We start from the raw sequence: 14,890 nt of genomic DNA, 5'->3' as shown, positions 1-14,890 counted from the left end.
ATAAAAGACATTATGAATTATTAAGGCAATTGGTGAAATTTAAATATAGGCTACAAATTAGATGATAATATAGTGCAATGTGGTTCCATAAGATAGGGTTCAAGGACATAATGATGAAGTACTTAGAAAAAAAGGGTCATGGGCCTGAACCTTATACTGAAATGGGTCAGCAATAATAACAACAACGATAATAAATCTGTGTATTTAGAAAGAGAAACAAAGCAAATATGGCAACATTAACACTTGGTGAATCAAGGTAAAGGGTATATTAGGAGTCTATTTTACTATTGGAATTTTTCTGTAACTTTGAAATTAAAATTTAATGAAAATCCTTTCCAACAAAAACAAAACAACAACAGAAACAAGACCTAGCCCTATGTGGCCTATAAAAAAGTCACTTCAGATGTAAAGATGTAAAGAAACCTGGGGTAGCTACACTTATATCAAACAAAATAGACTTTGAAACAACGACTAAAATAAGACCCAAAGAAGGGCATTACAACAATGATAAAGAGGTCATTCCAATAAGAGGCTATAACATTTGTAAGTATTTATTCACCCAACATAGGGGCACCTAAACATATAAAGCAAATATTAAGAGACCTAAAGGGAAAAATAGATAGCAATACAATAATAGTAGGGGATTTAACCATATCTCACGTACATCAATGGATAGGTTATCCAGACAGAAAATCAATAAGGAAGCATGGGACCATATATTATGTCAGATGAACTTAACATACATACAGAACACTCCATCCAAACACAGCAGAGTACATTCTTAAGTGTACATGGAACATTCTCTAGGATGGAATATTCTCTAGGATAGATCATATATTGGGCCACAAACCAAGTCTCAGTAAATTTAAGAAGATTGAAATCATATCGAGCATCTTTTCTGACCACAGTGTTATGAAACCAAAAATCAATTTCAAGAAGAAAACTGGAAAATTGACAAATACGGGAATATTTAATAACATACCAATGTGTTACTGTACACACTACAAATGGATTGATGAAGAAATCACAGGAGAAATCAAAAACTACCTTGAGACAGATGAAAATGGAAATACAACATAACAAAAGTTACAGGATGCAGCAAAGCAGTTCTGAGAGGGAAGTTCATACAGATAAATGCCTGCATCAAGAAACAAAAAGGTCTCAAACAACCAACCTAACTTTACACCTCAAGGAACTAGAAAAAGAAGAACAAAGTCCAAAGTTAATGGAAGGAAAGAAAGATCAGTGCAGACATAAATGAAACAGAGATGAAAAAGATAATGGAAAAGATCAATGAAACGAAGCGCTTTTTTTTTCTTTTTGAAAAGATAAACAAAACAGACCTTTAGACAAACTCGCCAAGAGAAAAAGAGACAGGACTCAAAATCAGAAATGTATGAAGAGATGAGTACAACTTATACCATAGAAATACAAAGGATCGTAAGACTACTGAAAGCAATTATATGCCAACAAATTGGATAATCTGGAAGAAATGGATAAATTCCTAGAAACATACAACCTGCCAAGACTGAATCATGAAGAAACAAACTCTGAACAGACCAACAATGAGAAAGGACATTGAATCTATAAGCAAAAGTCCCCCCCGCCGCCCCAAAAAAGCCCAGAATCAGATGGTTTCTCTGGCAAATTCTACCAAACATTTAAAAAAGAACACGAATCCTTCTCAAACATTTACAAAAAAATTGAAGAGGAAATCACACCCCCAAAATTATTTTACAAGGCCAGCATTACACTTTGATACCAAAGCCAGATGAGGACACTACAACAAAACTATAGACCAACATCTAATGAATACAGATGCAAAAATTCTCAACAAAATATTAGCAAACCAAATTCGACAGTACATTAAAAGGATCATACACCATGACCAAGTGGGATTTATCCCTGGGTTGCATGGGTGGTTCAACATATACAACTGAATAAATATACCACATTAATAGAATGAAAGAAAATCATATGATCATCCCAATAGATGAAGAAAAAGCATTTGGCAAAATTCAACATCCATTCATGATAAAAACTCTCAACAGAGTGGGCATAGAGGGAACATATGTCAACATGATGAAGGCCATGTATGACAAGCCCACAGCTAACATCATATTCAGTGGTGAAAAGCTGAAAGCTTTTCTGCTAAGATCAGAAGACCAGGGTGCCTACTCTTGCCGCTTTTGTTCAGTATAGTGCTGAAAGTCCTAGCCAGCATAACTGGGTGAGAAAAAGAATAAAAGGCCCACAAATCAGAAAGAAAGTAGTAAATTTATCTCTATTTGCAAATGACATGATAACATACATAGAAAACCTGGAAGACTCTACCAAAAAACTGTTAGAACTCAATGAATTTAGTGAAGTTGCAGGATAAAAACTCAATATACAAAAATCTGTTGCATTTTTACACACTAATAACAAACTACGACAAAGAGAAATTAAGAAAATAATTCCACTTACGATTGCATCAAAAAGAATAAAATACCTAGGAATAAATTTAAGGCGGTGAAAGACCTGTACCCTAAAAACTATAAGTAAGACAGTGATGAAAGAAATTGAAGAAGATGCAAACAAATGGAAAGATATTTCATGCTCATTGACTGGAAGAATTAATATTGTTAAAATGTCCATACTACCCCCAAGCAATCTACAGATTAAGTGCAATCCCAATCAAAATTCCAATGGCATTTTTCACAGAAATAGAACAAAAAATCCTAAAATTTGTATGGAACCACAAAAAAAAAAAGACCCCGAAGAGCCAAAGCAATCTTGAGAAAGAAGAGCAAAGCAGGAGGACTCGTGCTCCCTGATTTCATACTGTATTACAAAGCCATAGTAGTCAAAATGGTATGGCATTGGCATAAAAACAGACACATAGATCAACAGAACAGAACAGAGGGCCTATAAATAAACCCTCACACATATGGTCAATTAATTTACAACAAACAAGCTAAAAACATACAATACGAAAAGAATAGTCTCTTCAGTAAATGGTGTTGGGAAAACTGCACAGCCACATACAAAAGAATGAAATGGGACCACTGTCTTACACCATACATGAAAAACAATTCAAAATGGATTAAAGACTTGAATGTAAGACCTGAAACCATGAAAACTCCTGGAAGAAAACATAGGGGGTAAGCTCCCTGATCTCAGTCTTGGTGATGACTTTTTGAGTTCACACCAAAAGCAAAGGCAACAAAAGCAAAAATAATCTGACTACATCAAATAAAAAGCTTCTGTACAGCAAACAAAACCATCGAGAAATAAAAAGACAGAATGGGAGAAAATATTTGCAAATCATATATCTTACATGGAGATAATATTCAGAATGTATAAAGAACTCATACAACTCAAGAGAAAAAAACAATCTGATTAAAAAATGAGAAGATCCATTAGACATTTTACCAAAGATATACCACTGGCCAACAGGTACATGAAAAGGTGCTGGACATCACACTAATCATCAGGGAAATGCAAATCAAAACCACAATGAGATATCACCTCACATCTGTTTGAATGGCTATTAACAGAGACAAGACATAACAAGTGTTGGTGAGAACGTGAAGAAAAGGGGGAACCCTTGTGCACAGTTTTAGTGCGAATGAAAAATGGTGCAGAGAACAGACTGGTGGTTGCCAGAGGTAGGGGCTGGGCAAAATGAGCAAAGGTGGTCAAAAAGTACAAAATGCCAGTTATAAGATAAATAAGTCCTGCATGGGATATAACGTATAGCATGGAGACTACAGTTAACAATACTGTACTGTATGTTTAAAAGTTGCATGGCAGCATGGATGGACCTAGAGATTATCGTACTAAGTGGAGTAAGTCAGACAGAGAAAGGCAAATATCATATGATATCCCTGATATGTGGAATCTAAAAATATGATACAGATGAACTTATTTACAAAACAGAAGTAGAATCACAGACATAGAAAACAAATTTATGGTTACCAAAGGAGAAGGGGGCGGGGTAAATTAGGAGTATGGGATTAACAGATATAAAAGTAGATAAACAACAAGGCCCTACTGTATAGCATAGGAAAGTATATGCAATATTTTGTAATTACCTATAATGGAAAAGAATGTGAAAAAGAATACATATACATATATATATATCTATATATCTGAATCACTTTGCTGTACACCTGAAACTAACACAACATTGTAAATCAGCTAAACTTCAACTAAAAAAAAGTTGCTAAGAGATTATTAAATCTTTTATTCTTGTGATGAGAACTTTTATAAGATTTGTAACTATGGTGATGAATGTTAACTTACTGTGGTGCTAATCAATTCGCAGTATATACTTATTTCAAATAATTATGTTGTACACCTAAAGTTAATACGTTCCATGTCAATTATATCTCAATAAAAATTTTACAAACGAATAATAGCTACTAATTTCAATATCTTTCATCACTATTCAACACTAACCAACTAGTAATCAACATCATCATTGTATACCGTTAATATAGTAAAGAACTTAAAGACAGCATTTTTATGTAAAATTGAAACCATCTACCCCAAGTCATAATTTCACAAAGTCACTGAAGGTAAATATCAGGTACTGGATAGATCTTTTTTTTCTTAAGGAAAACTAGAGAAAGGCGGGAATGACAAAGTAGTCACACATCAAGTTGGAAATTGGTTAAAAACAAAATATATGATTTAGATAAGCAATCCAAAGAAAAATAGGGGTGGGCATATTTGCTCATACACAGCCCCCTTTTTAAGACAAAATAGTGTTCTAATACACAGCTTCCTTTTGTATAAAGAGAAAATAGTTTGCTTGGGTGTAAACAAAAATCATAGGTGTAAGGATTCTTGTGTCTCAGCTTACATCAATTCTGGCTAAAGTCACTTTTTAAGCAAGTTAAACCCTTATCATCATTTGAATTGAGGAAAGGGAAGTGAGTTAGATATCATCCCGTCTAGAAAGCCTGAAACCATGGTGAATTTCAGAAGAATTAAAGAATATCTTGCCTATAGCAAACCATTTCACTTCTTTGATCTCAGATTAAACTGAGTCATCTCCTTTTTCTTCACTTCAGCAGTGTCTATCATATTATGCTATATCAGAGTGCTATTTTAACTTTGACTATGTCTTCCCTTATCTTGAAACATTCATTTTTTTTAATGTTTCAGTCATTTCTTTGGACCAACTTCAGACAAACCATGAAAACTAGGGCCAATAATCCAAAAAGGATTTTTATGCATATCTGTGGGGATCACCTCAGAATAGAATCAAATTGAAGTGTTAATGCTAAAGAATTGCCATTACCTAAGTTAGAAATCCCTGAACCATTAGCAGCGCTATTTGAGCAGGCAATGGATCAGTGAAGTAGGGATGAGGGCTGGCCAAGTTCCCAGTGTACACACTTGGGACTCAATAAATATTTTCTTGAGGTTTTTTTGGTGTGTGGGGGAGGAGGCTTGTGGTCACCAGTATTGTTAGAGTCAACATTTTTGGGCCGCCTATAATGTTATAGCCACATATCAGCATATGGTTAGATAACCCATAAATATTGGTATCTTGCTGGTTCGATGCCTTAAAACAGAGTGTATCAATCAGCTATTGCTTTGTAACAAAATAATCGGAAAATTCTTAAGTTACATATTTTTCATTCAGGCCGTCTTGTTGGTTGATTGGAGTTGTGCTGGAGCTCAACTAGGCTGGACTCCAAGTTGTGGGTTGGGGTCAAGTCTGTTCCACATGTCTCTCATCCCCCTTGGGTCAGAAGACCACTGGACCATGTACTTCTTATGGCACATAAGCACAAGAAAGCAAGCCCAACCACTTAAGCACATTACGAGGCTCTGCTTATGTCATATCTAACATTCCATTGGCCAAAGCAGGTTATGTGACCATGTCTAAATTCCTGAGCCAGAGAAGCACGTTCCCCCCAACACTCGGTCACTTTACTTTGTACGTACTGGCCATCTTCTTGCTCTTCCGTGAGCAAGCCAATCACACTCTCCTCTCAGAGTCTGCATTTCCTATTCCCTCTGTCTCATGCACTCTTCCTTCAAATATCTACGTGGCTCCCAGCCTCAAGTCCCTAACATTTTGGCTCATCTGCCCCTTATTAACGAGGGCTCTTAGACTCCCCTTTCTGAAGAGTCTTCCTCACTGCCCCTCCCTAACCCTCTTTTCTGAGGCCTGAGTGCCTCCATAAGGATGTGAGTTCCGCGGAGCCAGCTTTTTGGTTGTGTACTGCTATAATCCCAGTACTCAGAACATTGCCTGGCACATAGTTGGCTTTTGATAAGTACTTGAATATATAAATAAATCTGTTTTGAAATTTTTACGGCTTTTTTTTTTAACATTTAAAATCTGGCTCAGTATTGAATAGTCTGGTGGCATTACTTTAATTTCAGGTGTCATTTAGCGGTTTTCACTTTTCCAGTATAATCTGACACAGAAAATATTAGGCCTTAAGCATTTTTCAGTGGTTGATTCACTTCTTACTCAGGCATACATGTGATAATTCTGATTTCCACTTTTAAAGGAGATTAGTTAAACCCAAAGGAGTTTTAACTGTGAAAATCTTGAGAAAAGAAGAAAAGATTATATTTTACTTGTTTATTTTCTACCTACGATGTAATAGGCCCCCAAAAACTGTTTGAATGGATACATGAAACTGCCATGAAAGTTTCCAGCAAAACAAAGAAGCCAAGTTTACCTTTGTACTTGGACACTTGCATTTGAGACTCACAGCTGATAGTTATGACTGGTTGACATCATTAGGTTTATACCTTTTCTTGATCCTTGAAGTAATTCAGGGAGAAGAATGTCAGTCACTTCACTGAACTGTACCTAAACCTTAAGACAGTAGAGTTGAGTTCCTAGAGCTCCAGTATGAGCTAATTAAACTGTCAGAAATATTAACATCACTGCTCATGAGTGTCTCTTTTGGTTCCAATTTATTCTATAAGGCATACTATCACTAAAGGGGACTTGACACCATTAAAAATGCCTCGTGTTCCCCAATTCGGCAAAATTTTGCATTGGTAATGGAACAGAAATGTAATCAACCCTGCAGCTGTCAGCATCCTGTTCCTTCTGGCAACATTTCATTCACTCCATCCTTTCCAGATGATGGTAGTTTAAAACCACGGGCAAGGGGCTTCCCTGGTGGCACAGTGGTTAAGAATCCGCCTGCCAATTCAGGGGACATGGGTTCGAGCCCCGGTCCGGGAAGTTACCGCATGCCGGGGAGCAACTAAGCCCGTGTGCCACAACTACTGAACCTGCGCTCTAGAGCCCGTGTGCCACAACTACTGAAGCCCATGCACCCTAGAGCGTGTGCTCGCAACAAGAGAAGGCACTGCGATGAGAAGCCCACGCACCACAGTGAAGAGTAGCCCCTGCTCGCTGCAACTAGAGAAAGCCCGCACGCAGCAACGAAGACCCAGCGCAGCCAAAAATAAATAAATAAAATTAAATAAATAAATAAAATTTAAAAACCCACAGGCAAAAAGAAACTAAAGATGCTGAATTTCATTTTTTCATTTCTAAAGGCATAAATATCAGCAAGTAGTATGTGCATGTGGATGGATAGATAATCTAACTTCCTTTTCACCTTATAACCTGAATAGCAATCATTTCCTGTCCTTAGTACTTCAAAGAGGGTTCCTATGGTATGTTACCAGGAGACTCACAGAATCAGAGGGGTTCTGTCTACCCCAGGTCCTTAGCCCTCCTTTCTAATAATGGTATACAGCCTCACATCCACCTAGGATAGGATTTTGTCTAAATGGTGAGCACTGCCAAGGATTCTTTTAGCTTGTGCTTTAAGAAAGAAGGATGAACACTTGGTAATAAATGCGGGATTATGATCAGAGATGAAAATCCAAGTGGCATAGACCAAAGGAAACGACAGGCAGGCATATTTAAGTCATTACATCACTGGCTCCCCAGTCATTTTCAAGTCACATGTGAACCAGAGGTTGTCAACCCCTTAAGCGTGTATATTTTTGTTGATCTGCTGAAGCGAGGTCTTGTTTTAAATGGAAGTGACAATGTGCTCAACAAACAGAGCTTGAAAAGAAGTTATTTTCACTGTTGGAAGATTGAATGTTATGAGAAATTAGTTTCAAAGGACCTTCAAAGTTCAAAACAATTTTGTTTGCACTTAAGAAATTTCTCCCTTACTGCAAATGCTGTTTGAGGTGTATTTCTTTGACACATGAGTAAACAGTCGAGACACAGATCAACAAAATCTACAAGGAGACTCCCATCCCCAGAAGAAAACCATCCATCCCTAAACTCCCTTCCTTCCAAATCATCCTTCTCTCCTCACATAAACAAATGCTCAAAAATTTTGTTAAAAAGTTTCCCTTTGTAAGCCTCTAAAAACATAATTATGAAGAAGTAACCCCACGGAACAAATAGGAGAGGAACATAACTTCCCGGTATGTCCATATACACAGTCCTTAGAATATCTATATTTCATTTCCTATGTAGGGCACATACAACTTTTATTTCTCCCTATTACAGTGGACTTTAAAGGTACTTGAGTTTTCTCTGTATGTCTTGTTAAATGTCACAGTAAAGAATGGAAAAAATACCTCAGTGTCTCCACTCCTTACCTTCCTAAAGTGAATGCAGAATGTCACGGGCTTCTTTTGTGTTGAAGAGACACGCTGCAAATGTGCTATAATCATCTTTTATTACAAAGAAAAACATTTCACGTTTGTTAATGGGGCATAAGAAACTTAGGGCAACTTTAACTTCTAAGCAGATACACAGTTTTCTTTTCCAAAGATAATGACGTAGATAAATCCCTGCATGAGATTCTTTTTCCCGTGAAGGAACTGTTCCCTAATTATTAAGCTTGAGGGGTTATTTTTATTTATGTTATTGATGAAGGAGTGAAAATGAATTAATAATGGATTTTTAAATGGCGTCATGAACCTTTTCTCCGGTATCTGTATTTTCTCAAGTGTAATTTGCCATTGTTTGTGTTTGCTTTCATTAAGGCGAGGAAGATCTTCTCAGTCCTCCCCAGGACACAAGCACAGGGTTAGAAGAAGTGATGGAGCAACTCAACAACTCCTTCCCTAGTTCGAGAGGTAAGCGCCAGTACCCAGAAGTCACTCAAACTTCCTGGAAGTAGGCCACTCGTTTCCATACCCAACTAGCATGTGTAGTTTCCATGTTTACGTAAACAGGTGCTGACAGAATGCCAGTTTGGGGTCACTGGGAGAAGATTTTGTCTTCGAGTGTGAATTTCTGGTTTGGAGTATTTCCAATTCAAATACCTGTGTAATCAAGGTGTTTCTAGAAATAAGAATAGTAACTTATGTTTATACAGTATCGATATCTTCCTTGCTTGGCACATTAGCCTGAAGAGTTAATTATGAGATAGCTTTTACTTAAGAGCAGTTGTTAAGTGACTTTTACAGACGAGGAGATTAATGCCCTGATGGTGCCTTTGCCAGGGACGTACCGCTGCTACGTGATACAGCACGGTCTGCGATAGGCCTAGCGTACAGTGGTGGTGGGAACTCGGGCTTGCAATCTCATGCCTTTTATGTATATTTGAAAACTGTGTCTTACCCCATCACTTACACATAAGTACAATTAAATCTCTATGTACTAGTTCGTTACTCTCTTCATTTGCATAGATAGAATACAATTTTCACAAAGAAAGACACTAATATTATTTCATTTAAATGTTAATATATCTGAATATTAATATTATCGAACATTAAAATTATTTCTCCCATCACTTTGACTTTGAATATTTTGCCCTCATACCAAAAATACAGCATTTCACCGCACTGAATTTTCCTACCAGCCAGTATGAGCTTCAGATGCCTTACTTCATCCAAGGAGCTACTTTGCTGCCGTTGTTAGTGTTTTGGACTATTTCTAGTGGTTCACTGCCCTAACATAAAACAGGTCACTGGCCCACCCCCTTCAATGAATAAAAAGAATGGCAGACAGCATGGACGCTCGACTCAATACTATTGTATTCCAAGTGTGCAAGTTGCTAAGAAAGAAAATCTTCAGAGTTCTCATCACGAGAGAAAAAATATTGTACATTTGTATGGGGACAGATGGTAAATAGACCTATCGGGTGATCATGTCACAGTGCATACAAATGTCAAGTCACTAGGTTGTACACCTGACACTAATACAATGGCGTATGTCAGTTATACTTCAGTTAAAAAAAGAATGGCAGCAGTCACCTGTGAGCAAATAGAGGGATACGCTAGAGAACCAAGGGTGGGGGGGAAGCACAAGGCTTTGCGGCCAGTGATTGGCACCCCTAATGGGCTGCCAGGGAGGGAAGGGCGGCCGAGAATCTGGCTGTTTGCTCCTCTCCACAAGGGCAATGAGGAGGCTGTTTTGAGTCCTGTGTTGTTCCTATCTTTTTGTTCAGTGTCAGTTAACAATGGCCATTTCCCAGCTATTTCATGTGCAAGTGAACGTTGTGTGGTGCACATTAAAAGCAATAATGTTCTGATAGAGCGTTGCTAAGGAACCGTCAGGGGAAGCTAATTTTAAATGTCTGCACCAGCCATCTTTTCACCGCTGAGCGCCTCTGATGTGTTGATTTTAACAGATAAAAGTCTTCTGTCTTCCACCCACCTCCTTATCCCACACCTGCCAGCCTCTTCTCCATCCTATCTTCACTGCCTCCTCTCCCAAAATGCCATGATTCATAATGAGAAGACCACACGCTGGTTTGACGTAAATCAAACACATTCACCTTGATCCTGCCAGCTTTTGCTAGCACCTACTATGTACCAGCGGAGGTGTCAGGGATGCAAAGTAGAAATGCCAAGTTCTTTGCCGTCAAGGTGCTTACGGTCAGTTGGGGATGCAGCCTTCCCGAGAAGTTCACACCACAGCACAGTAGTATTACTGCTGTAATGGAGACGTCTGTGACGTGAGAGAATCCTAGAAACCCCCTTCTAGATAAATAGGAATGGCTTAGCCTCAAGCAGAGCAAGTGTCTTCCTCAAGATCACACAGCTACTCATGGGGCCAGAACTTTGGGCCCCGCATCTCACACACATTTCACTGACCCCAGGCTTCCCCTTGAAGGTCATAGACATGCGCCTCCTCCCTGCTCCTTGACCCGAAAGGTTGTTTACCTGCTCTGTGGGAAGTCAGTGGCAGCCCTGGGCATTTCTGTCACATCTGAACAACTAGAGTATCAGAGGAGAGGCCACAGCAGGGCTCATGGCTCTGTTTCCCCAGCGGCAGCTTTTTTGTACTGGGTCTCTGGGCCATCCTAATCATCTTAAGGTGAGATCTTTGCACCCTCTCCCGGCATCCCCCTTTTAGACTCCTTGAAGCTAGATACCACATGGGTATGAAAGATCAGAAATATACCTCCTCTGATATGGTATTTGGCAGTCAGCCTCTCTGATGTTGTATTTACTTGTCTGATGTTAATTTACTTATATGGAAAACCTAGGAAACTCTATTCAGGCCGCCTGGGTAGTGTTTACTAAATTAGTGCTTATGGAAGCGTATCATCCCCTGAGTGCTAATTTGAGTTCTCAAATAGGGGATAAGCAGGATTTGTCTGATACCCGTTCCATTAACCAAGTTCCTACTTACTCAGTAGTACCCTGGTGCCCTGAGAGAATTCATTCATTTTCCTGAAGAAAACAATCAAATAAACAAACAAACAAAATCCTCATAACGAGAGTAGATAAGGTGCTAGAAGAGCTGGCTGGTCTTCCTGTGATGCTGTGACCTTGACATTTTCTTTTCTACTTCCTACCAAATTATACCTTATCATAGGCCCCTTATGATTCTGCACCCAATTCCAATGTGTGGGGTTCTTTTCCCACCACCCAACAATTCTCATATACCAGCCGGGTGTCCTACAATTTACCTCGATCCTGACTCTGTCTACCCAGAGACAGGATCCAATTCCACCCGTTAAGGTCTCAGTCCCACAAGACTGCCCCTCCCCTCCTACTTCAGACTGCCAATTTTAAGTCCAGGTTGTTAGCTGGGCTTCTGACCCACTGGCTATAGACTAGAGATTCCAACAACCCCCTCTTTGGGTTCGATTCATCTGCTCGAGCAGGGCACAGAACTCAGAGAAACATGTTACTTACTAGATCACTGGTTTCTTATAAAAGGGCCTAACTCAGAAACAGCCAGATAGATGAGATGCGTAGGGCAAGGCACGGGGAAAGGATGCAGAGCTTCCATGCCCTCTCTGGGCACACCACTCTCACCACATCTCCACGTGTTCACCAACCCGGAAGCTCTCCTAACCCTGTCCTTTTGGGTTTATAAGGAGGCTTCATTACATAGGCATGAATGATTAAATCATTGGCCACTGGTGACTGAACTCAATCTCCAGCCCCTCTCCTCTCCCTGGACATCATGGGGTAGGAGTGAAAAGTTCCAACCCTCTGATCACTTGGTTGGCTCCCCTGGCAAGCAGCCCCCATCCTTAGGTGCTTTCCAGAAGTCACCTTGGTAACATAACAAAAGACACCTTGCTGCTGCTCATCACAGGACATTCCAAGGGTTTTAGGAGCGCTGTGCCTGGAAGGGGGACGAAGACTAAATATATATTTCCTCTCATAAATCACAATGTCACACCTATTTCTCCATACATTTAAATGGATAAAAAGTCTTGTCATTGTGAAAATAGGCTGATCGTCGATGCACTCTAAAAAGTGGTTTTTCAAGCACGTAGACCCCAGACGGGTTGCAACCAGAGGTTGGTGATGCCGACTCCCAATTACCTCACCACCGACCAGTCAGAAGAGTGTTCATGAGCTGATCACACACCCCACAACCCCCTGCCTCACACTGTCTTTATAAACCCTTCCCTGAAAGCCTTCGGGGACTTTCAGGGTCTTTTAAGCAGTAGCTGCCCCGGACTCCTTGCTGGCGCCCTGCAATAAAGCTGTTCTTTTCTACTTCCCCACAAAAAATAAAAATTTTTAAACAGTGGTTTTTTGGATGCTTTATTTCTAACTAAAGGCATTTATTCATTTTGAAAGAATGGAGAATATATATATACATATATATATATACATATATATGTATATATAGAGAGAGAGAGAGTAGGATTTAATGGGAATATCTTACCAATTAGTAGGTATGTTAAGTTGATATTAAGCCAAAAATCTTGAGATTCTTAACGTCTCAGGATTAGAGACTCTCCCAAATTGGAAGGGTCTTGAAAGTTCATCTTAATGTCTTTGATGTTCAAAACCGTAGCTTTTGACCTTTTCTGACCATTATCCATAATAAGAGAAACATTTTACGTCTTAAACCGGGGTAAAGATATAAAACAAGTTATTTGCATATGTATGTACACACAAATATGTATGTACCCACCATATATACACCACACATATATGTATATAGTCACGTATACATACAAAGATCAGAAGTTTCATGAAACAATACTTTCTTTACTACGTATAATTCACACTGTTTCTCTGTTTTCTTTATTTAAAACTAAAATGCTGGTTGCAACCCACTATATTGATTTTCTGATCCAGTTGTTTAAAAATACTGATCTAACTGATCTCAGTTTTCCTTGCCCAGGTGAATTTTTTTTTTTTCAGTTTGCTGTTACTATTATTTGATTATTTTTATTTATAATGACACTGGATTTTTTTTTTGGTGAATATCTTTTTGACAAAAATTATATTTTAAAAGTTCTACCACGGAAGCTTCTGCCAAGACCTTGCTAGTATCTTAGAGAACACTGTACTTTCTATCTAAGTCTGCATCCACGTTCCCATTGTTGGTGTTACGCAAAATGAAGTTCATGCTTGCTACAGCTGTTTCGGACAGCTGTTTTAGTAACTTAAAACAGATGTTAGAGCCAGAGGTCTGACATTTAGTGGAAATGTGCTATTAAATACCACCTCCTGGTTTACTTAACCCTGCTAGATAATCGCCCACAGAGGAAAAGCCGTTTTTTCAATATTATGTTTTTCATAAATACAAAGCATATAGATAGGGGAGGTCTTGTGTACTTTAAATTCACAACTTTTTTGTTACCCTTTCCCACAGTTTTTGACTTAGTGCTAAGTCTTCAGGTATCAGCTAATCCTCACCCCTCATTTCCACTAGAAGTACCTGGATGCCCAAAGAAGTGAAGAGCCTCGTTCATGGCTCTTCCGCAGGTTCAATTAGGCTTCTAGGCTTCAGCTCTTATCTTGATGGCCTTGCTAAACTGTTATACAAATTAATAAAGGAGGCTGCACGCCTCTCCGCTTAGTGATCAAGTGATAGCCAGCAGTATCCTGCCTCGTAGCCACTATAAACCGCAGGGAGTTCAAGGCGTGAATGTGTGCCCGTTTAGCTTTGCGAGCCTATCTTTTCTGATGAATCTCTAGCTCTCGTTAGTTATGCACAACCACCTGAGGAGCTTGAGGGCCTTGGTGTACATTAAACACAGAATGTTAGCCAATTTCTATCTAACCTATTTAATCTACCTATATAATCTCTCCCTCTGTCTATAAATAGATGTAGAAGTCGAATTCCACTGTAATAAAAGGCATTACCTACCACAGGACACTTTCGAAATCTCCACCATTATTCTGGAGGGAGGCTACATGGGTAGAACGAACAACAAACATCGTTTTAAAATCAACTCTTTAAGCGATCTGTCCATACGTCTCTGATCATTTAGCAGTCTAGCTACGAGTTTGTTCGATGCGTGTGCATTCCTGAAAGAAAACGCTTCGCTAGTGAGGGGTATGGTATTGGTCTCTAACAATTAGGTGCCACTGTACATCGATTAATGATAGGATCCAAGATGAGCTCTTAGTGCAGGTAAGAGAACTCAGGAAGCAGTTAGCACTGTTATGCCGGTATTGCCGCTGCCTGTATAATCTCTTACCTGCTGACCTGTGCCACATTATTTTTATC

General features: G+C 39.0%; 1 protein-coding gene across 5 annotated transcripts in view; it reads left to right on the top strand.

The window, feature by feature from the left end:
* DMD (dystrophin) overlaps nt 1-14,890 on the top strand; it is a 2,124,682-nt gene that overhangs the window by 2,098,870 nt on the left and 10,922 nt on the right. For all 5 annotated transcript variants that reach the window (XM_060001925.1, XM_060001919.1, XM_060001920.1 and 2 more), the window contains one exon: nt 8,992-9,084. In XM_060001925.1, coding sequence (XP_059857908.1) covers nt 8,992-9,084 — 93 coding nt within the window. The remainder of the gene's footprint in view (nt 1-8,991; nt 9,085-14,890) is intronic.

The sequence above is a fragment of the Delphinus delphis genome, chromosome X (assembly GCF_949987515.2).
Source record: "Delphinus delphis chromosome X, mDelDel1.2, whole genome shotgun sequence".
NCBI classification, from domain to species: domain Eukaryota; kingdom Metazoa; phylum Chordata; class Mammalia; order Artiodactyla; family Delphinidae; genus Delphinus; species Delphinus delphis.
The sequence above is the reverse complement of the archived record's forward strand: the minus strand, read 5'-3'. Positions and strand labels throughout refer to the sequence as shown.